At 49.9% G+C, this 23,676-nt stretch overlaps 1 protein-coding gene across 1 annotated transcript in view; it reads right to left on the bottom strand.

Moving 5' to 3' along the window:
• Window positions 1-719: 719 nt before the first annotated feature.
• The window catches only part of CNGB1 (cyclic nucleotide gated channel subunit beta 1), an 87,069-nt gene continuing 64,112 nt past the window's right edge, over window positions 720-23,676 (bottom strand). Inside the window, exons 26-33 of the mRNA XM_030796277.1 lie at window positions 21,107-21,248; window positions 20,196-20,355; window positions 17,912-18,009; window positions 17,734-17,817; window positions 14,205-14,323; window positions 13,806-13,952; window positions 4,305-4,524; window positions 720-1,013 (exon numbers count right to left, since the gene is read on the bottom strand). Of these exons, the coding sequence (XP_030652137.1) occupies window positions 720-1,013; window positions 4,305-4,524; window positions 13,806-13,952; window positions 14,205-14,323; window positions 17,734-17,817; window positions 17,912-18,009; window positions 20,196-20,355; window positions 21,107-21,248 (1,264 nt within the window). The remainder of the gene's footprint in view (window positions 1,014-4,304; window positions 4,525-13,805; window positions 13,953-14,204; window positions 14,324-17,733; window positions 17,818-17,911; window positions 18,010-20,195; window positions 20,356-21,106; window positions 21,249-23,676) is intronic.

The following is a 23,676-nucleotide window of genomic DNA, read 5'->3' as shown; positions in this document are numbered from 1 at the left end:
TCTTTTAGGTTTTTTTTGAGACAGGATCTCACTGTGTCCAGCTCACTGCAGCCAGAAACTCCTGGGCTCAAGCCATCCTCCTGCCTCAACCTCTCCAGTAGCTGGGACTACAGGTGCACACCATCACGCCTGGCTATTGCTTTTTTTGTTTTGTTTTTGTTTGAGATGGGGTCTCGCTATGTTGCCCAGTCTGCTCTCCAAATCTTGGCCTCCAGTGATCCTCCTGCTTCGGCTTCCCAAAGTGCTGGGATTATAGGCATGAGCCACCATGCCCTGCCGTGAAGTATTTTCTATCCTTGAAATGTGTTAGACAAATTCCTGAGAGCAAACCCCACACATTCAATAACCCTTTACTTTTTCAACAAAGCTTCCCATATATTGGAGCCTCATTTTATCCCCTACCCATGAACTTTAAAAATGGAAAATCATTTTGTTCTTAAAAAGAGGAACAGTCAGGAAAAGGTAGGGCTCTCAAATGATAGCGCTCAGGGACTCCAACACGTGATTCAATTTGTCGAGCTCAGGCCCAGCCCCGCGAGGAGCTGAGTCGGGGCTGGCGTGCTGGAGGGGCGGTCAGAGCTGCAGCCACTGAAGCCAGGACTACGGAAAAGCATCTCCTCTTGGGCCGTGGGGGAAGATGGGGCGCTGGGGCGCAGGAGCGCAGCGGGCGCTGGGGGCACACCTGCCAGAACTGCGCGCGGGAGCCGCCTTACCCCACCTTACTCCGCCTTCTCCTCCTTTTCCTCCGGCATCTCCACCGACAGGATCTGCTCTCCCGGCTCCGGGCCCGGGCTCACGCGGATCCTCACCGAGTGCTCCTCTGGCTCGGCCGGCCCCTCCTCCTCTCCCTCCGGCCTCCCAAGGGAGGCAGGTGGTAGAGGGCGCGGTGGAGACCCCGGGGGCTCGGGGGGCGTCCGGGGCGCGGGTGGGTCGGGAGCGGCCTCCTTTGGGGGCGTGCGCTGGTCTGGGGCAGCCGAACCTTCCTCTCCCTTGGCGTCTTGCGAGCTCTTGGCCTGGAATCGAGAAAGGGTGACTCGTGAGGCACAGACTCTCGGAGGCGTCTTGGAAGGGTCTTGGACACCTCCCTGTTCCAGCCTTTTTGGACGCCCAAAGAGGACAGTGGAACACACAGCGGGTGAAATCTAGTGGGTGGGGTGGAGCCGCATCGGCATTATTTAGGAGAAACAAAATACATTATGGGGAAGTGTACAGATTAAAAGTCCCGGCGGGATTTCGTAGAAAGTCTTGGGATGTCTTAGATCTAGGCTGTGGGGCTGGAAGCTGGGGTGAGGCTGTTGTTTCAAGTGCAGGGCCCGTCCCGCGAGCTATTGAAGCAAGCCAGGCAGTGACTCTGAGGGAGAACCCGCAAGGCCTCTGCAAAGGCTGAACCATCTGTTACCAGGGATGGGCACTCCTGGAGTGGATGAGAAAAACTCCAAGCAAACAGGGTAAAAAGTGATGAGGGGAGAGGCTGCTGGGGCTGGGCCCCCTTTCTGGAAGGTCTCAAAGGTTGAGATCCTCAGGGATCGCCTGCGGCTGGGTACGCCTGCTATTGGGCTGCGCTGATCCCGTGTATGGGGACTTGATGGATACCTCCAGCCTCCAGCCTGTGCTGCCTTCCACAAACGATGGCCATGGTCTTCGCATCAGTAGGGGACTGGGTAATTAAACCAAGCCTTTGTGGATACCTGTGGCCCTCCCACTCTGCCTGACCCCATCTCTGCACGGAAGGAAACTGGAGAGGGAGCAGCCCCCAGAGGAGACCAGAATGGTCCTCAGCTGCCCAAGACCTGTGTGAAGTGGTGCTTGTGAGTTTCAAGTGACAGCAGTCAACGTCCTTGTGCAGAGAGACCTGCGCCATTTGCTCAAGTCGTAGGATATTGAAGGAAAGGAATGGAGAGGGGGCAGCCAAAATGCTCCAAGAACACAAGGCCTCTATTGGGACATACTTCTCCCTCTATCTCAGTGTTTCCCTATGTTTTGGTGCCCCTGTCCCACCCTCCCCTGTCCATCCTAAACTCTATTTTTTTTTTTTGTTTTTTCCTTCCTTCCTTCCTTCCTTCCTTCCTTCCTTCCACGGAGTCTTGCTCTGCCACCCAGGATGGAGTGCAGTGGTGTGATCTCAGCTCACTGCAACCTCTGCCTCCCAGGTTCAAGCGATTCTTCTGCCTCAGCCTCCCGAGTAGCTGGGATTACAGGTGCATGCCACCACGCCTGGCTAAGTTTTTGTATCTTTAGTAGAGACAGGGTTTTACCATGTTGGTTAGGCTGGTCTTGAACTCCTGACCTCAAGTGATCTGCTCACCTTGGCCTCCCAAAGTGCTGGGATTACAGGGGTGAGCCACCTGTGCCCGGCCCACCCTAAACTCTTGACAATGCATTTCCAGGGCAGGATGCTCAGACGGTGAGCATTGTGGGACTTCCTGAAGCATGGTCCTATGGCTGGAACCAGCAGCTCATGGGAAGTTAGAAAAGTGCTTTGCTGTGTTCAATCTGCTTTTCTAAAAGGCCTCCAAGGTATCCTGCTTGATCTTTACGACCTCATGAGGCAACCCTCAGTAATCCAAGTCTCAGAAAGCTCGAGGGGCTTCCTGGGTCATGGAGCTAGTGGGTGACGGAGCTGGGATTTGGATTTGTGTCTCTGAATGTCTAGTTAAGAGCTCCCTGCACTCTGCCATTCTGCCCTGGTTGTGCTGATTTGGAAGGGAAGTGCCTTTTAATGCAACAGTCATGCAAATCTAATTCCCATCTTAAAGCTGCCTTGCTGAAGAGCTACCACTTAGGAGCCACAAGCCCACCCCAGCTGAAGCTCTCGGTGTACTGAGGGCACCCTTGGGGTTCCTGTCTAGTCAGCCCTCACAGCAGCCAGCACTGAAGAGCCCCACTTGCCAGCTCCACCTTGACCTTGACAGTTTGTGAGCCAGGCCATCACATCTTTCCTCAGTCTGGGGCCATTGGTGGCTGTATCTGGAGAATATCTTGGCACCCCAAATGGCTTTGATGTCACTCACCATACTTCTGCTGTCAAACAACCTCTGGATGGGTCTCCTGGACTCTGACACCAGGCTGGATTGAGACTGAGTTCACTGGGCTCCTTTGAACTCTGCTGTGTGGACTGTTAAGCCCAGTCTGCCTAACCCCAGTCCCTCTCCAGATCCCCAGCAGCCTTCCTAAAGGACAGCCATGAACAGACATAATTAGTGTAATCATTCTACTTGGTGTTCTTGGCTTTGGTCACAGAAAAAAGTCCCAGAACTAATTTTAATGTCCCCCATAGATTTATGGGGGTGGGGACATTTGGCACTGTGCCTGTGTGAGAGGTTTTTACTTTCAAATTTTTATTTTTCATTTTTTGAGACAGGGTCTCACTCTGTCACCCAGGCTGGAGTGCAGTGGTGCAATCATAGCTCACTGCAGTCTCGATTTCCTGGGCTCAAGTGATGCTCCCAACTCAGCCTTCCAAGGAGCTAGGACCACAGGCGTGTGCCACTAAGCCTGGCTAATTAAAAACAAAAAAAGAAAAAATTTGTAGAGACAAGTTCTCGTTATGTTGCCCAGGCTGGTCTTGAAATCCTGGCCTGAAGAGATCCTCCTGCCTTGGCCTCCCAAGGTGCTGGGATTACAAGTGTGAGCTACCATGCCTGACCTAAATATCTTAAATTGTCACAGACACAGTATTAAATATGAGGACACACTGTCTTCTGGGGATGGACACTTGCTTCTCACACCCTCTCCTCTAACCTCTGCAACAGTATCAAGACTGCCTTTTAGAGATCCTGCTCCCAGCCTACTCTCAGTCCAGGGGCAGATATGTGACCCAGGTCTCTTTGGAGCACCATAGTGCCTTGGCCACACCGAATGGCTCGAGAATTGGCATGTGACCCAATTCTGTCCAATGACTGGAACTTTTGCTAGAATCCCTGGGAGAGAGGTGCTTTCTTTCTTTTGGAGTTGCTATGCCAGGAGGGTGTCATCCTAAAACTCTGGAGAACCTGCCTGGAGATAAAACCCTCACTGAATAAAGCAGAGATGACACAATAGGAAACCTCTTCCTGCTGGCATCATTCGGGCTTTTGGATCCAGGCTTGCCTGAACTTTTCGATTACTTGACCCCTAATTCCCATTTTTCTCAAGCTAATTTGAGCTTGCACTCTGTCACTGGTAGCCAAATGAGCCCTGACTGATAGTAAAAGGAGGGGGAAGACCCTAAAACTAAATGTGTGGCCCACTCTTGGAGACCCCTTGGCCTTCTCCCTGGCACATATCCGAAATGGACGTGGTGGCTGGGTTCCCAACCACATTACCTGTTCCAGCAACTCTTGCTGCTTTGCAGCTGCCTCCAGCGCGGCCAGTTCTTTGAGCCGGGCCCGGAGGTGAGCAAGTTTGCCGCCTTTTGCCCCCTTGCCACCCATCTTTCCTGTCATAGCGAGGGCAGCGCTGAAGAGCTTTGGGGTGCCCACCCGGGGCGGAAGGATCAGCACGCTCTTCTCCTCCTTGGGCTTATTGTTGTTTCTCAACATGCGCCTGGAAGAAAGCAGCATCCACTTACATCACAGACGCACTCTGGGGGAAAAGAAAGGCTCGCTTGTGCAGGCTCCTTTAAGCTGGAGCTGTGTAGTGATGGTGATTTTGGCTGGTGATTGTAGAGAGCTTTTCCTGGGCCAAGCGTCGTGTTAAGTACTTTATGCATTGCATCTCATCGAAGGATCAGAACAACTGTAATGAGGTGGGTCTTACTGTCTGTTGTACCTTAGAGATGAGGAAAGTGATGCTCAGAGAGGTTGAATAACTTGTCTGAGGTCACACAGCTAGGAAATTCTTCTCTTTCCTTCCTTTCTGTCTCTCTCTCTCTCTCCTCTCTCTTCTGTCTTCTCTCTCTCCTCTCCTCTTCCTCTCTCTCTCTCTGTCTCTCTCTCTGTCTCTGTCTCTGTCTCTCTCTCTCACAGAGTCTGGCTCTGTCACCAGGCAGGAGTGCAGTGGCGTGATCATGACTTACTGCAGCCTTGACCTCCATGGCTCAAGTGATCCTCCCACCTGAGTAGCTGGAACTACAGGTATGCACCACCACAATTTATCATTTTGTAGAGACAGGGTTTCGCCATGTTGCCCAGGCTGGTCTCAAACTCCTGGGCTCAAGCGATCTACCCACCTTGGCCTCCCAAAGTGTTGAAATTACAGGTGTGAGGCACCGCGTCTGGCCTCTTTCTTTTTTTTAACCAGCAGAAGAGTTAGGAAATCCTGAAAGACACTTTCACATAGGGAACTGGGAATAAGATGCCCAGGTGGAAAAGGAACCAAAGCTCTTTCCTTCTCCTTCTGCTTTACTGTCGCCTCCCCCTCGTCAACATCACAATTATCAGCATTTATTGAGTGTCTATATGTGCCAGGCCCTCTGCTCCATCCTTTGCAGGCACCCTTCAATGGCCCCTATTACCCCCTTCCTGGTGTTCACACCTCTGTGTTGTCCCCTTCCCTTGAGGATGGGTGGGGTATGTGTCTTGCTTTTAAACAATTGAATACAACAAGGGCTATCACTGGTGGAATATGTCACACAGGATTGTGATCTCTGTCTTGCAAGGGGACTCTCCCTTGCTGACTTTATTTATTTTTTATTTGATTTTTATTTTAAGTAATAGAGACGGGGTCTCCCTATGTTGCTCAGGCTGGTCTTGAACTCCTGGGCTCAAGAAATCCTCCTGCCATGGCCTCGCAAAGTGCTGGGATTACAGACATGAGCCACAGTGCCTGGCCTCCCTTGATGACTTTGATGTAGGGAGCAGCCAGCTGTGTTGGAGAAGGCCCACATGGCAAGGACCTGAGGCCAGCCACTGGCCAATTGCCAGTGGGAACTGGGGCCCCAGTCCTACAACCCCAAGGAACTGAATTACACCAACAGCCATGTGATCCTGGAAATGGGTCCTTCCCCGATCCAGACTTGAGATGAGAGCCTGCTCTGGAAGACATCTTGATGACAATCTTGCAGAGGACCTAGCTAAGCCATGTCCGGACTTCTAACCCACAGAAACTGAGATCGCAAATGTGTGATTTTAAACAGCTAAATTTGTGGTAATACTGTTATGCTAATACATACTCTCTCATTTAAGTCTCACAACAATCCCCATAAGTAGGTCTTATTATTCATCCTCATTTCCAAATGAGGGTATAGAAGTTCAGAGGGGGTGAGTAACTTTCCCAAGGCCACACAGCTAAGAAGTGGCAAAGCTAGAATTCAAACCCACACTTCTGACCCCAGTGCCCCAGATATTAATGATTACAAAGCAACATTACATCATTATCTTCCTGGACGCTGACAAATACCCCTGTGACATGGAAAGGGCTGAGATTATTGTGCCTCTGACAGTTGGGGAAATTGAGGCTCAGAGCAGGGGGAGTGACGTGTCCAAGGTTACCAGGAAGTGGCAAAAGCAGAATTGCCACCCACATCTAATGGCATGTACCACACTGTTTCTCTAGATAAGGGTAGATTTTCCATCAAAGAGAGCCCTAGCTTTTTACTGGCAATTTTTCACACTACAAACATGCGGTGAGCAGTTTGTTTCAAGAACAAATGAATTCTGCCTGCAACCAGCAGGCCTAGACAATAATTGGCAAATTCATTCATCGAGGCTCCAGCAAAACTTGTTTGTTTAAAAATGAGGCCATTACTGGCTGCTTATCTAATCAGAGGCAATGAGTTTAAATTGTGCATGTTGATATTAATTGCCCAAGATTTGCATTTCTAGCTGGAGATCCCCCAGGAGAACACAAACATGATAATTTACCAGACGCCTCTGACACGCGCCAGCTCGGCACTGTCCCCCATGTTATTTGAGTCCATAATTCATGATGTGACAGCCCACAGGAAGGCTGAGGGTGCTGTGAAAATGAACTATCTTTTTCTTTCTAACAAAATAACTATTTATAGGACCTTTGCTGATTGCTAATAGCTGTCTCTGTTTGGAAACATTGAGCTGGCTTCTGGGGCATTTCCAGATTAGGGAAATTTGTCCTCATTTTCTGATGATGTCTGCTTCCCTGTAACTGAGATTGAGCAATCAGCCTGGAGTGAGTGACCCACATAAGACCTCTTCAACCTCTTTCTTGGAGTGGTCAAGCCAGAGATCTCAGCACTTCACTTCTTTGGGGACCCAGGTACCCCATCTGCAAAGCAGGGAGCTTGGACAGAATCCCACACGTGGCCCTCACCAACTCAGATGTCCCTGGGACTATGGTTCTCAGACAGTGTATTTCCCCTGATGAGCAGAGCTCATACACAATCCCCTGCCTCTCTGGTCAAGCTGGCCTGGCCAGCAAACAACCACTCTGATGACTCATGGCTGGGACCCCCATTCCCATGTCCCCCTATGTTGCTGTGAGGCCTGTTAGCCCCATTCCTTCACCTGGCTGCCTCTCACCCACACTTCAGCCTTCTCAGTGTGGACACAGGTGCACAGGCACTGTCAGGAATGGGGGCCTCTGCACGGCTCTTGGGAGGTGCCTTTGGGGTCCCATCTGATTTGCCAAACTCTTGCCTCACCCACCCAGCGGGATGGGTAACAGCTAAAAGCATGGCTTTCCTGAGTTTTGCTCCTCCTGGTGGGGGTGGGGGCAAGAAGAGAGGGTGGGGAGACCTGGTACCAGTTTTCAGTCATAAGCAGTTGAATCTCATGATTTGTAGTAATTATGTCCTATAAGATCTCTGCGAACACTGAATTAGCAAATACGGAAACATTGTTCCTAGGGGAAATACAAGGCTAGATTCCAACAGATCTCCCATCACAACATTCATCAACCATAATACATAAACTTGGCCAGGCGTGGTGGCTCACACATAGACCCAGAACACTGGAAGGCCAAGGGGGAGAGTTCTTGAGCCCAGGAGTTCGAGGCTGCATGAGCTATGATCATGTCACTGCATTCCAGCCTGGGTGAAAGAGCACGACCCTGTCTCTAAAATTAATAGTAATAAACTTGTCTTAAGTGTGTTTCTTTTTAAAGACTTTATTATTATTATTATTATTTTGAGACAGAGTCTCATTTTGTTGCCCAGGCTGCAGTACAGTGGTGTGATCTTGGCTCACTGCAACCTCCGCCTCCCAGGTTCAAGCCATTCTCCCTACTCAGCCTCCCGGGTAGCTGGGATTATAGGTGCCCACCACCATGCCTGGCTAATTTTTGTAGTTTTAGTAGAGATGGGGTTTCACCATGTTGGCCAGGCTGGTCTCAAACTCCTGACCTCAGGTGATCCGCCCGCCTCAGCCTCCCAAAGTGTTGGGACTACAGGCGTGAGCCACTGTGCCAGCTAAAAGCATCTTATTAAATATAGATTGTTGTTTTATTAACATTGAACACACAGCCAATAGCACTGTAATTCATGCCCGAATGAAACTTATCTAACACACGTATTTTCTGTGTAAGGCACATCGCAGACTTCTTGTGCTTATGAACACGAGACGGCACTTCAGCGCTATGCTGGGGGGCTATTTTAAACTGTGCAATCGCCAACAAAAAGCACAAAAATGAAAAAAAAAAGAGTGGCATTAAATGGACCATAAAAAGACACCTCTTTGCAGTACAAGAGCTAAAACCACAAGACAGAACTGGGACTTCAGCGGGGAGTGTGCACTTGGGGTGACTCAAGTATTTTGCTGCTCTAGGCATGTCCTTGAATGACCACAAAAGCCTGTTAGTATTGATCTTGGCGTTACGAGTCCATTTCAGTGAGGAGGCGAATTTGCAAATATGGAGTCCATGAATCACAAGGGTCCACTCTATCTCCCTGTCCCTCCAGAGAGGAGGCACTGGCACGCACCACTGATGTGATGGGGAACGTGGGGAGATTTTCTGGGAGAAATTCAGATAGACTGGGTTTTGGAAGGGCCCAGTGGGTCCCTTGAGAGCAACCAGGTAAGGTGAGTTTTGGGGCAGCTTCCTTCCCCAGGGGACCTCAGTGTTTTGTGTGCATGATGCTTGGACATTAACACTACATCCTTTTACCTCGAAGCTGCCAAAGGGCTGCTGTGAAAACCTAAGGCACAAGTCACTCCTCTGTGTAAAACTCTGCATGGCGCCCATCTTCCTCTGAGGTCCGACCCAATCTCTTCCCCTAGACTCCTCTGATCCCATACCAAGCTATGCTCATTTTCTTGCTGTTGTGCCACCCACACACTAAGCCTGCTACTCCCCAGGGCCTCTGCACATGCTGTTCCCTCTGCCCAGAATGCTGTACCCAGCCATCAGTCCTCCCAGCTCACTCCTTTGCTTTGTGCAGGTCTCGTTGAAATGCCGCCTGCTCAGAGCAGCTTCCCCAACCAGCTTATCTCAGGCAGCTCTCTGTCACTTCCTGCTCCTCCCGTGGCTTTGTGTTTCCTCATAGCCAAACACATCACATCATCACTCATCTTTCCATTGTCGGTTCCCTGACTAGAATGTGAGTTTTGTTTGGTCCCTACTCTGTCCCCAGAACTCAGCACTGTGTACTCGATACATCACTGTGCTGTAGGAATGGATGCTGGTGAGTTACTTCCCTTTGTTATGACAGCTCCCTGTGCAGTTAATTTATGGTGTCATTGTATAGAATGAAGGGGAAAATAAGAATGTGTGATACAAGACAAGGAGGAAAACCCAGATATGTGGATTAAAAAGGTTTTAGCCAATTGAAAAATTATAGGGTGAATTTGATGGCTACAGAGGAACAATTGCTTATTTATCTTAGAGACAGGGTCTTGCTCTGTCACCCAGGCTGGAGTGCAGTGGCACGATCATAACTCATTGTAACCTTAAATATCTGGGCTGAAATGATCCTCCCGCCTCAGCCTCCTAAAGTGCTGGGATTACAATCATACGCCACTGTGCCCGGCATGAAGTGATCATTATTAACATGCACTGAGCTCTCTTGTATGACAGGCACCCCACCGGAGACATTCCTGCACACTATTTAATTTTCACAGCAGCAGGCCAGGCACAGTGGCTCACACCTATAATCCCAGCACTTTGGGAGGCCAAGGCGGGCAGATCACCTGAGGTCAGGAGTCCCAGACCAGCCTGGTCAACATGGTGAAACCTCATCTCTACTTAAAATACAAAAATTAGCCGGGTGTGGTGGCACGTGCCTGTAGTCCCAGCTATTGGGGAGGCTGAGGCAGGAGAATCGAATTGCTTGAACCCAGGAGGCAGAGGTTACAGCGAGCCAGCATTGCGCCACTGCACTCCAGCCTTGGCGACAAAGCAAGACTCCATCTCAAAAAAAAAAAAAAAAAAAAAATTTACAGCAGCAAAGTAGAGGTTATGACCTTTCTTTTACATAGGAGACAACTGAGACCAGAAAAGTTAAACAACTTTCTCAAAGTCACACAGCCAGCACCTCATATGGAAGGGATCTGAGCCCTGCCAGCCTCCCAGACTATTGTTGGGTTCCTGACACACTACGTTGCCTGTCGCTCAATTTGAAACCTGATCTTAAGGGTTTGAAAATAAAAACTGGCTTTTCTAAAAAGAATGACCTGTTCCCCAACAATGCAAAATACAGATGCACAAGGTTATTTGTTGCACCACTGTTTGTAATTGCAAAATTGTGGAAATACCCTAAATGATTTACAGGAATGTTCTGCCACTGTGGAAAGGAATGAGGAAGCTGACTCTGCACTGATAGACAATGATTTCCGGGTTTTGTCGTCATGCGGAAACAAAGCAAAGTACAAGAATCTACAGCATGCCACATTTTGTGTAAGAAAGAAGAAGAAATAAAATGTTTGGGCTGGGTGTGGTGGCTCACACCTGTAATCCCAGAATTTTGGGAGGCAGAAGCGGGCAGATCACCTGAGGTCAGAAGTTCGAGACAAGCCTGGCCAACATGGCAAAGCCCCATCTCTACTAAAAATACAAAAATTAGCTGGGCATGGTGGTGGATGCCTGTAATCCCAGCTACTCAGGAGGCTGAGGCAGGAGAATCGCTTGAACCCGGGAGGTGGAGGTTGCAGTGAGCCAAGATCTAACCACTGCACTCCAGCCCGGGCTACAGAACAAGACTTCATCTCAAAAAAGAAAAAAAGAAAATGTTTGTGGACTTGTCTATTTTTGCAAAAGTAAGCAGAGGAAAGAAAAGGCAGAAATTGATGCGACGAGTCATGTAATAATGGGGGTTGCAGTCAGGGGGCAATGGGGACAGGGAGAGTTGGGACGTTTTTCTGAGTGCCCCATTTTGCAGAGTGTTGACCTTCAGGAACATGTTAATGTTCTACATACTTAAAACAAGAAAAAGTCAACAAAGATCAGGGTGGCAGGAGCCCTAAATGGAATGTAAACTGCAACAAGTGAACCTACCTGTATTTCAAATGAATAAAGTAACCACATTAAAGAGTGGAGGAGGAAGAGAAGGACTCCAGATGACTTTGAACATAACACTTACATCATATATACTCGGGCTAAACACAAAAGAACTGCATCCAGTACTGAAGTCTACCTAGAAGCCTTACTTTTTGTTTTTACAGTGACATGGGCTGGAAATTCCGAAATGAACTTCTCTGTATTGCTCAGTGTTGGAGAAGAGATTTACAAGTATGAAAAGGGAGAATATTAGAATGAATTCTAATATGTGGTGGCAGGGCACAGTGGCTCACGCCTGTAATCCCAGCAACTTTGGGAGGCCAACGCAGGTGGATCACCTGAGGTCAGGAGTTCGAGACCAGTCTAGCCAACATGGTGAAACCCCATCTCTGCTGAAAATACAAAAATTAGCCAGGCGTGTAATTCCAGCAGAGGTTGCAGTGAGCTGAGATGGCACCACTGCACTCCAGCCTGGGTAACAAGAGTGAAACTCCATCTCAAAAAAAAAAAAAAAAAAGAATGAATTTTGTGGTGCTGGATTGAAATTGTTTTATAGATAATCAGTAGAATAGACAGAAAAACTGAAGTTGGCATATATATGTATATGTGTGTGTGTATTTTATATATACATAATATATTATATATGTATTTTTTATATATATATATATTTGTATTTATACATCCTGGTGTGTATGTGAGTGTATTTCTTGGTTCTGCCTGCTGCAGAGGCCTAGTAGCACTCCAGTAGCAATGACTGCTCCTATGACTCAGATCTTGGTTTCTAAAAACCATCCCCCAGTAAAAGGAATCAAGGCTGCTTGGAGAAATGACCATTTCCAGGATACTGCAAGGGAAGTACAAGATGAACCAGGGCATCTGGTTGTGGCTTGCTGTTCCTTGAGTAAGCAAGGAAGTGCTAAAGTATGACAGAGATATCACAAAGTCACAAACGAGCCACCTTGAAAAAGTGCCCACTGGCCAAACTGGACCAATTTGAGCATCAAAATAATGATTGTTAACAGAGTATTCATGGAATCAAGTAAATCCATGCCTATATACATTGAGAAATGAATAAACAAATGGGAGAGAAGAGAAAGCTCTTCCATACAGCTGACTGCCAGCTAATAATCAAGGAAGGAGTGGAGTTACAAAATTACCATTTTATGACTATCATAGCAATCTCTGTAACTATCATAGCGAGGAACCATCAAAGGATGCTAAAAGCGGTGGGTAAAAGTTTGATGGGGAACAGGATATCCTCATAGCCTGAAGGTGACTACCCACTAATTACTTAGGAATTAGGTTTAAGGGAAAATAGGTTTACAGTACAGAAACCTTAACCAAGTAATCAAAGTAAAAATCATCAATGTTGGAAGTAAATGGCATAATGCACCTCTCGATACATTTGCTGCAGAAGTTCTGAGTTCTTTCTGCCAAAAATGCAGACTCTAATGGTAATCATGAGAAAACATCAGACGAACCCCAACTGAGGGGCATTCTGTAAAATAACTGGCCTGTATGGGCTGGGTGTGGTGGCTCACGCCTGTAATCCCAGCACTTTGGGAGGCCGAGGAGGGTGGATCACGAGGTCAGGAATTTCAGACCAGACTGACCAACATGGTGAAACCCTGTCTCTACTAAAAATACAAAAATTAGCCGGGCGTGGTGGTGTGTGCCTGTAATCCCAGCTACTCAGGAAGCTGAGGCAGGAGAATTGCTTGAATCCAGGAGGCAGAGGTTGCAGTGAGCCAAGATTGTGCCACGGCACTCCAGCCTGGGCGACAGAGCAAGACTCTGTCTCTAAATAAATAAATAAATTAATTAATTAATTAAAATAAATGGCCTGTATGCTTAAAAGAAGTCCAAGTCACTAAAGGTTGGAAAAGCCTGAGGAGCTATCCCAGATCAAGGAAGACTAAGAATACTCTGCACCTTAATTACAATATGTGATCCTAGACTTGATTCAGGAATGGAAAAAGAAGAAAATGTACAAAGGATACTCTTAAAGAATTAGCAAAATCTGAAGACGGATTATGAATGAGATAATAGTGTTGTTTCAATACGAAATTTCCTTATTCTAATGAAGGTACTAGGCCAGGCACAGTGGCTCGCTCACACCTGTAATCCCAGCACTTTGGGAGGTCAGAGCAGATCATGTGAGCCCAGGAGTCTGATACCAGCCTGGGCAACATAGTGAGACCCCAGCTCTAGAAAAAATTTTAAAAATTAGCCGGGAATGGTGGTACGTGCCTATAGTTCCAGCTACATGGGAGGCTGAGGCAGGAGGATCGCTCACTTGAACCTAGGAGGTTGAGGCTGTAGTGAGTCATGATCACTCCACTGCACTCCAGCCTGGGTGACAGAGCAAGACATCATCTCAAAAAAAAAAAAAAAAAAAAAAAGATAAAGGTACTGTGGTTATGTAAGAGAAATTCATTGTCCTTAGCAATTTTTTATTAAATGAAAGAAATGTTACATACCTGGCTTTCTTCCGGAGTAACTTCTGAGACTCAGGATAATGCACCAAAATCTCATTCAGGTCCTTCTTATCCAGGATGAAGAGATTGGTAAACCCATGGGCCACCACGTTGGCCGTGCGCCGGTTCCCGCCCCCAACAGCCAGCAAGCTGGGGCAGAGAAAGGAGAAAGGAGACCCTTCAGAGACTGCGGTTTTGGTCACATTCAGATCTTCATTTCCCATGTGTGGAGCACAGTGGTGGCCCCACACAGATGAGAGCCTTCCCCCGCCCCCATCCCCGCATACATCAGCAGGTGCCAGTGCTGCATCTACCAAGCTGTAGACACTCGCACTGCCCGCTGGCCGTCTCCTTTCCCAGCCCTTGCCTCAGGCCCCTCACTTTACCCCAGCTGCCTCTGACCTTATTTCTCCAAACACAGATCCAGCTTTCAGCGTCACCAGCACAGATTTCCCATCAGGGCCACCCAACACCTGCACTTGCCCCGCCTGGATGATGTACATCTCACGGCCGATCTCCCCCTGAAACAGAGAAGGGACAAGTCCCTCTGTCCATCCCCCAAAGTCACCAGAGAAGCAGCCAGGGCTGGATCCAGAGGCTGGAGGTCCGGCAAGGAGGAACCTAGGCACTGGGGTCCAGCCCTGCCACCACAACTTGGGGTGTTGTGTGGGGGCAGTCACTTCCCTCTCGGGCCTCAGTCTCCCCATCTGTAGACTTGGAGGAGTGACTACCCCATGCCCTCCATAACTGACAGGGTTGCAGTGGGGGAGTTAGTGATGTCATGGAATGGGAAGTGCCAGCTAACCTGGGAGGTGCAGGTATGATGGAATTCTGCAAATTTCCATTTAGACTCACTGATGGAGGCAGGGCAAATCAGATAGCAGCTCCCACCATCAAATGAGGTCTACACCTGGCACATCTCAGGGGCTCGGGAACCATTTGCTAACTGCGACAGGAATGGGAACAACAATAACGATAGTATTCAAATTGCCTTTTTTTTTTTTTGAGATGGAGTCTCACTCTGACGGCCAGGCTGGAGTGCAGTGGCATGATCTCAGCTCACTGCAACCTCTGCCTCCTGGGTTCAAGCAATTCTTGTGCTTCAGCCTCCCAAGCAGCTGCGATTACAGGCATCATGCTTCAGCCTCCCAAGTAGCTGCAATTACAGGCATGTGCCTCCGCGCCCGGCTAATTTTTGTATTTTTAGTAGAGACAGGGTTTTGCTACGTTGGCCAGGCTGGTCTCGAATTCCTGGCCTCAAGGGATCTGCCTGCCTTAGCATCCCAAAGTGCTGAGATTACAGGCATGAGCCACTGTGCCCAGCCCCAAATTGCTTTATGCAGTGTACTACTTATCCTCAACAACCCTCGGAGTCTAGATCACTCTTTGCCCAAGAGCTGGGATCTGAACCCAGACAGTCTGGTTCCAGAGTTCATGGCTGTTATGGGTTGAATTATGTACCCCCTCCCAAATTCATATATTGAAGTCCTCATCCCCAGCATCTCAGAATGTGACCTTATTTGGGAATAGGGTCATTGCAGATGTAATTCCTAAAGATGACGTCCTTCTAGACCTAATCCAATATGACTGGTGTCCTAAAAAAAGGGAAATGTGGACACAAAGACAGGCACAGAGACAAGAGGATGTGAGGAGACACACAAAAAAACTAGATGACCACCTACAAGCTGAGGAGAGAGGCCACCCAGCTTGTGGTGGAGTTGCGCAGTGTCGTCCCACGGCAGCCTGGAAAATGAATACAATGGCCCAAGTTAAACCGAATGCATGCAGGAATGAATAGCTTGCTTTGGACTGCAATTAGAAACACCTAGTCTGCCACGTGCCTTCCAATCCTCATCCCTTCATGGGCCCTTGTCCTGGCCAGCTACCTGTGAGTCACATGTGTTTAAAAGGGGTAGAGGAGGTCCACATAAAAAAATAATAATAATAATTAAAAAGGGGGCCGGGTGCAGTGGCTCATGCCTGTAATCCCAACACTTTGGGAGGCCGAGGCGGGCACACCACCTGAGGTCAGGAGTTCGAGACCAGCCTGGCCAACATGGCGAAACCCTGTCTTTACTATAAACAAAAAAATGAGCCGGGCCTGGTAGCATATGCCTGTAATCCCAGCTACTTGGGAGGCTGAGGTAGGAGAAATGCTTGAACTCAGGAGGCGGAGGTTGCAGTGAGCCGAGATAGTGCCACTGCACTCCACCCTGGGAGAGAGAGTGGGACTTGGTCTCAAATAAACAAACAAATAAATAAATAAGGGGTGGGGGGAGTGACCAAGGACAGTAACTGTCACACTTTTGACTTATTTGACAAAAATTTCCTGTGCGTTTCACACATGCATGACCCCCTTAACAAAAAGGAAGAGAGGTTTGCCTCCATGTTTCTGTTTAGTTTGACAAGGGTGAAAGGGTGAGGGGACCCTCACCTCACTAACCAATCCCTGGGGTGTCTCAGAGAGATCGCTGCCGAGCAAAACCAGACAGCAGAGGGCGCCCTTCACACGTGCTCACCAAGCGCTCAATTTAATTTGCAATCACAGACTCTAGATTCACTTTTTCTCATTTAAAGCAAACTCTGCATCATTCACGAAGATAACAGCAACAGTACTGGCACCTGCTGTGTGCCAGGAACAGTGTTAAGCTCTGTATGCACATCTTATTCAGCCCTCACAACCACCCCATGAGGGAGGTACTATCAACATCCCCCTCTTTATCCATAAGATGAGCAGGACTCAGAGAGGGCAAGCCACTTGCCCAAGGCTGCACAGCCAGGAAGTGGCTCCAATGTCAGGCAAGTCACTCTATTGCTCCCAAACCCCTCTTTGCCTCTAAGTTTGCAGCTTTAAATTCTCAGCCCTCTGAAGCATCATTTTCCCTTCTTCACCCCAGCTCTCTGCTTCCAGAAATTTCACTGCTGCACAGCATATAACCTGGAGACAGGGACTTTCTTGGGGACGGGGGTTCCCAAGTCTTGCAGAGCCTGCTTGGGTAATGTTTCCCCATGTACGCTTATTAACAGCTTATTATTAACTTATTAACGGCTCTGTGCAAGAGGACTGAAACCTGGGTTCCTGACCCCTCCCCTCACTCACCAAGTGACCTTGGTCTCACCTTGAACCCCAAGGACAGGGAGCAGAAAGGGCTCTAGACATTGTCAGGCCCCAGGATTCAACTCCAGATGTTTTCTGGGATCAGAGGGTGAAGCTGAGCAGGGAGGGGGTTCTAGGGTGGGGCAGTGGGGAGTGGTGGGGGCTGTGGCATCAGGAAGGGACACGACGTTCCCCTTTGGGGCAACCTTTCTTCCACCCCAGCTGGCTCTTGCCATTTGGGAAAGTGGACCCAGTGCTGGCAGATTTTCTGTTTTCAGCCAGAAATCTGAATTTTTATATGAAATCTTCAAACTTTTAAAGGTTGAGGACCAATTCAACATTTTTTTAAAATTAGAAAAAAAAAAATCCACAGAATACCTGTGTGCTGGATCTTACCCAAAGGCCACCAGTTTGCAACCTCTCCCATCCCTTCTCCTGCCCCATTTTCCTGATGGGAAGACGGAGACCCCAGAAGCAGTTCCAGGTACAGTCAAGGCCCTGCCCCTCTTCAGGCGCTACGGTTCCCCTTTCTGTAAGGTGGGGTGGGAGGGGTCTTTGTCCTGGCCCCCATGGTCCTGTGTCAATGGAGCTGAGGAAATGCTTTGCAAAGCCCGAGGCACATGTGTGTTGACTGCATAGAGTCGGCAAAGCCTTCTAATCCGCTCCTGTTCTTGGGTCTGCTCGGGTCACTGCAGCATGAAGCCGCAGATGCTCCTCTCCCTCCCCAACAATCTCACTCTGCCCTGGGCTGGCAGGCACCCCTGCAACTCAGCTCCTTGAAAGCCAGGGGGATCGTGAACCCCAGATCCCGCGGTGGCTGCCGGGCCAGCTCACCTTCTTGCACACATAGTCACTGGGCAGGTAGACAACAGAGCGAAGCCTCTTCAGCATGTCAAAGATCATCTGCCGGTCACAGCCCTGTCCCGGTGAGGAAGGGAAAGGAATGCTGTTTAGAGAAGATTGGGCTTGGAGCCTCCCACAGCCCTGAGGGTGAGGGCACCAAAGGGTGTACCTGAAAGAGTGCGACTTTGCTAACGATGTCGTAGTTCACGTCGATGGCGAGGTCCAGCCGCATCTTGTCTGGAAGCTGCACCATCAGCTCTGACTCATCTGTGAACAAGGCCTGGCAAGGGTCAGAGGCAAGGCCGGGCCCCACCCCAGACATACATACAGGCCAAGTGCCCACCTACCGGCTCACCAGGGCACACCATTACCCTGCCGCATGGAACCACTCTAGATTTGTAGTGCACCCTCTCTCACCTCCAGGCCTTTGCCAATACCATTTCCTCTGCCAGGAGCACCCCTGTGCATTTCCCAAACTCCTACTCATTCTTCAGAACCCAGCACTAATGTCACCTCCTCCAGGAAGCCTTCCCTGCCTTCCCTTGACATCCCCCACTCAGCTACTATGTGAGTAGCCCCTGCGCTGTTGCAATTGTTGGTCATCTGTGTTCCCACTTCCCTGGAAGGACAACATCAGCAAGAACTAAAGTCTCTGGAGCACTTCTATGAGCCAGGCACCTGTTTTGTTTTTGTTGTTGTTTTTGTTTTTGTTTTGTTGTTGTTGTTTTAGACAGAGTCTCACTCTGTCACCCAGGCTGGAGCGCAGTGGCATGATCTTGGTTCACTGCAACCTCTACCTCCCTAGTACAAGTGGTTCTCCTGCCTCAGCCTCCCGAGTTGCTGGGACTACAGGTGCCCGCCACCACGCTGGCTAATTTTTTGTATTTTTAGTAGAAACGGGGTTTCGCCATGTTGGCCAGGCTGGTCTCAAACTCCTGACCTCATTTGATCCACCCACCTGAGCCTCCCAAAGTGCTGGGATTACAGGAGTGAGTCACTGCACCCAGCCAAGCCAGGTAGTTTTTATTAGAATGTTTTATAAAGATTATCTCAGTTCTTAGTTTTTATTAAAATAAAATTTTTTAAATACTTTGAACCCTGAAAAGCTAAAAAATTTTTTTTTCTTTTAGAGACAAGGTCTCACTATGTTGCCCAAGTTGGTCTGAAAACTCCTGGGCTCAAGCAATCCACCTGCCTCAGCCTCCCAAAGTGCTGGGATTACAGGCATGAGCCACCGCACGGGGACTTATTTTTATTTTTCTGAGACAGGATCTTGCTCTGTCACTCAGGCTAGAGTGCAGTGCAGTGCAGTGGCACAATCACAACTCACTGCAGCCTCAACTTCCTCAGGCTCAAGCGATCCTCCAGCCTCAGCCTCCTGAGTAGCTGGGACTCACAGAGACACACCAACACACCCAGCTAAATTTTTTACTTTTTGTAGAGACGGGGTTTTGCCATGTAGCCAGGCTGGTCTTGACTCCTGGGCTCAAGTGATCCTCCCGCCTCAGCCTCCCAAAGTGCTGGGATTAAAGGCAAAATTATTTTACTAAATCCTCTAAGCAACCCAAGAGGTGCCCTACTATAATCTCGACTTTATAGATGAGCAAATGGCAGTGACATGCCTGTAGTCTTGTAGCTCGGCGGATAAACTCAGGACTCCAACCTGGCTGTGGAGCTCTAGAGCTGCCTCAAGAGATCAGGGCTAAGCCTGCTGTGCCCATCATGGGGTGTGCAATGCCCTGAGAGAAAGCGAGGAGGAGAGAGAGAGGGAGGGAGGGAGAGACAGGGAGGGAGAGAGGAAGGATAGACAGTCCTTCTTTTTTTTTTTTTTTTTAAATTTAAAGTGCACTTTGGCCTCACACCTGTAATCCCAGCACTTTGGGAGCCCAAGGCTGGCTAATCACCTGAGGTCAGGAGTTCGAGACCAGCCTGGCCAACATGGTGAAACCCCCTCTCTACTAATAATACAAAAATGAGCCGGGCATGGTGGCACATGCCTGTAATCCCAGCTATTTGAGAGGCTGAGGTAGGAGAATCGCTTGAACCCAGGAGATGGAGGTTGCAGTGAGCCGAGATTGCTCCACTGCACTCCAGCCTGGGTGACAGAACGAGACTCCATGTCAAATAAATAAATAAACAAACACACAAACAAACTACACTTCGCTCTTGGATGGGGATGCATTTCAAGGTGGGTGAAGTGAGGGGGGCAGGCACACAGAAGACAAGCCCCCCCCCAAGTCTCCAGGGATCTCATGACAGCCCTGCTAGAGGCACTTTAGGGGCCCCACTGGGCTCCTCTCACACCAATGTTGGGGACACAGCCAAGAGAGGCTCCAGTACTCGGGACCTCAGAGACACAGAGGACAAGGGAGGCACCCCGAAGGCAGGGCACCGGGCACCAGGCAACAGGAGTTGGCTGGGAGCTGGTGGCTGCCAGGGCGTGACCATCTTACCCAGCATGCCTTGCGAGTGCCAGGTGTACTCGTACCAGGTCTTGACACGGTTCTGCACGGACTTGGGGATCTTGTAGAAGTTCATGTACTTCACCGTGCTGTCCATGCAGCTGCGGTAGTAGGTCTGCCCCGCGGTGGCCGCCCCTACCACATCTCTCATCTGGAGGGAAAGGTTGTGGGAGGTCAAGGAAGCCACTGGGTCATGGGGGTGGGGGCTATTCCATGGATTTGGGATGTGTCACTTCACACAGACCACGGGCATGTGCTCCTGGCGGGGCGTTGGGAGCGGGGTAGGCAGATGTCATCACACAGAGAAAGTTTTACTGACGGGGAAGTTCTGCCTCCAGTATGGATATGGGGAAGAGGAAGGGAGGGAGACTGCCAGCCCCTTGGTGGCCTCAGGTCCCTGGGACTACACCATGGGGGAAAGCTCCTTGGGCTGGGCTGATTCTGGTACAACACAGTCCCTGGGTGACGGTGGCCACTTTGTCTGACTCCATGCTGGAGGAAATAGGAAGCCAGTGTGCTGTTCCGCGGGGCGGGGCCCTTCAAAGGTAAATTTGAGAACCTCTGACTGTCACTTCGTGTCTCAACCAGAATGTAAGATGCTGCCCCGGCACACCAGAAACACCAGGGGTTTCTCCCTTGGTCTCTGCAGAAAACCATTCAGCCCAGTGCACCCAGGGGAAGTGACATTTCAAATGAGTATGACCTCAGAGAGGGAATAGGGCCGAGTTCACCACCACCCCCTTCAACACGCAGGGTCCAGTGCTCCAGGCTCCTGACTCAGTCTAGTGCTCTTTCCCAGGCTTAATCCAAAAGCAACAGGCACAGAAGGTGACATTTCTGGCAACAGTAGGAGGGGCCCCTGCAGTCAGGTGGGGTGGGAAACCAGGCTGGTGCCCCGATACCTGTCCGATCATCACAGAGAAAGCAAAGACGCCTGTGAAATAATTCAGCAGCTGGAAGACAATTTCAAAGAGTGTCTTGGGGTCAGGCAGCCCCCCGATGGTGATGAGGGTCTTCACAGCAAAGTAGTAACAGCGAATATAACTGGAGAGAGAGGAGAAAGGGAACGTGGGTCATCACAGGCCCCACTCTACCGCCCCTGAGCAGTCTGGCTCAGATGCTTCTGATAGATGCATGTTGTGCAAAAGACAGAAACCCTTTACAGCTCATCTATGCAAGAAAAACCACCTCCTGCACGTGTAGAGCATGTTGCCGTTTGCAGAGCAGGTTCACAAATGCTATCCGGTATGGTTGTGTCTGTAGGGACATGTTGTCATCCCCATTTACAGATGTGGAAACTGAGGCTCCAGGGGATTGCCAGGAAGAGTTTGCAGGAGGCCAGACCAGGGTCTTCCAACTCCTAATGACTGCGCTCCCTCAATTTCCTTCAGTGTTCCTTCAATTTCCAGTCTTTTCATTTGCTGTCTCCTGCCATATTGGCTTATGAAAAGCAAAAGCAGCATCAAGTTTGGAAGATATCTTGAGGATGACTTTTTCTGACCCACCCCTCCCTGGCCCATCCATTTTCCAGATAGTGAAACTGAGGACCCCAAAGGGAAAGGGCACACCCATGGTCACTAGTTGGTAAGTACAAGAGCTGGGCACTCTCTGCTTCTCTGAGATGTCACCCACCAGCAGTAACCCTCTGACAAAGGCTTGTGAACCTTCTGGAAGGGAGGTATGGGGGAGGGTGTCCTACTGTGTGGTAAAAGGTATAGGAAATGCCCCAAGTGCTCTAGTCTGAATGTGTCCCCCGAAATCCAGGTGTTGGAAACTTAATTCCCAGCGCAATGGTGTCAGGAGGTAGGGCCTTTGGGAGCCATTTAGGCCGTGAGGGCTTTGCCCCCATGAATAGATTAAAGCTGTTACAAAAGGTTCTGGTGGAGGGTTTCCACTTCCTTTGGCCCTTCTGCCTTCTGCCATATGAGGACAGCATTCCTCTCCTCTAGTGGACACTGTGGCATTCAAGACACTGTCTTGGAAGCAGAGACCAGCCCTCACCAGAGGCCAGGACCTTGATCTTGGACTACCCGGCTTCCAGAACAGTGAAAAATAAGTTTCTGTTCTTTATAAGTTACCCAGTCTCATGTACTTTACTATAGCGGCTCAAACGGCATGAAGACACCAAGCTTGTGTGTGATTATCACAGAGCAGCAAGGGTCCCTGTGACACCTGTCCACATCTCAGGCTGAGCCCTACCCTGGGTCAGCAAAGGTGAGGTCAGAAGGGCCTAGAGACCAGGCAGTCCCTGTGGGCTTTCCTGCACCAGCTATTTACGCAGTGTCCTAGATAGAACATGGGCTCCAGACCAGGCTGGCTGGGCTCAGCCCTGTGGCTCAGCCACCTTCTAGCTGCATAACGGACACATTTCTCTCTCTCTCTCCAAGCCTCAGTTTCCTTCTCCATAAGATGGGGATGGCAATAGAATGTCCCTCACAGAAGACCATGAGGACAAAAAGAGATGCTAGAAGACAGCCTGGCACGTGGTGGACTCTCAGCAAGGGAGCTGTCAAAGCCTTCACAGCCACTGTTTCCTGCCGTGGAGAACTGAACAGACTCGCCCATATCCTCAAGAAGCTCGTGGTCCAGTGCGGGGACAGGCAGGTAACGTGCAATGCGTGCAGGAAGGAGGAAGCAGAGGCTGCTGGGGAGTGTGGTAGAGGCTCTGCCTCTGAGAGCTGCGGGGCCTTGGGCAGGGCTGCAGGCCGCCGTGCACCTCCACATCACCTGTTGCCTGCAAGTTTCAGAACCCAAAACGGGCCTAGCAAGCCCGCGTCATACTGGTTCTGGCCATCAGAGGGCGCGCGAAGCAGGGTTTAGCGGGACGGAGCAGCACCCCCAACTCTGCAGACCCCTGGGCTGTCCCGGAGCTGGGTGCTTATGCAGCTGGGTCACCAACAGAGAAGGGACATAGGCGCGATGTCCACAAAACTCTGGCTTTACCCCAAACCCTTCCTAGCTGGAGGAATCTTCCAATGACATGCCACATCTTAGGGGCCTCCCTGAAGTCTCCTTGTCCTCCATGCTGTTGGGTCTGTGGGGACCCTCTGTGCTTCAGGTTGAGCAGAACCGGGGCAGGAGAGCACTGGGGCGGGATGCAGGGCCTAGCATTTGTAGGAGCTCGGGACCCTGAGCCCCTGGCACACAGCAAGCACTCCACAAATGCTCGCTTTGTAAAAGTTGTTATTCTTCATGCTATTGGAATTTCTTAGGAATCCTCCTTCATTACTCGTACTTGGTTCACATGTTGGGGTTCCCTGCAGGACGTCATTTGGGAAGGAGTGTTGCTGCCAAGGAAGCGTGCCCTTCCCACTGCTGGGCAGTTCAAGCTCCTCCCGCAGAGGGCCCTGCAGAAAGAGGTCCCAGACAGCTGTCCCCCTGCCCCGCCCCCGCCCTGCTCTGCTTACTCTCCTTTCACCGAGCTGCCCAGTGACGGATGTGCCAGGCTTAGTCCCCGGGAGGAGAGTTCTTA

The sequence above is a fragment of the Nomascus leucogenys genome, chromosome 2, assembly GCF_006542625.1.
Source record: "Nomascus leucogenys isolate Asia chromosome 2, Asia_NLE_v1, whole genome shotgun sequence".
Lineage (NCBI taxonomy): Eukaryota > Metazoa > Chordata > Mammalia > Primates > Hylobatidae > Nomascus > Nomascus leucogenys.
Note: the sequence above shows the minus strand (reverse complement) of the source record. Positions and strands in the feature narration are given on the sequence as shown.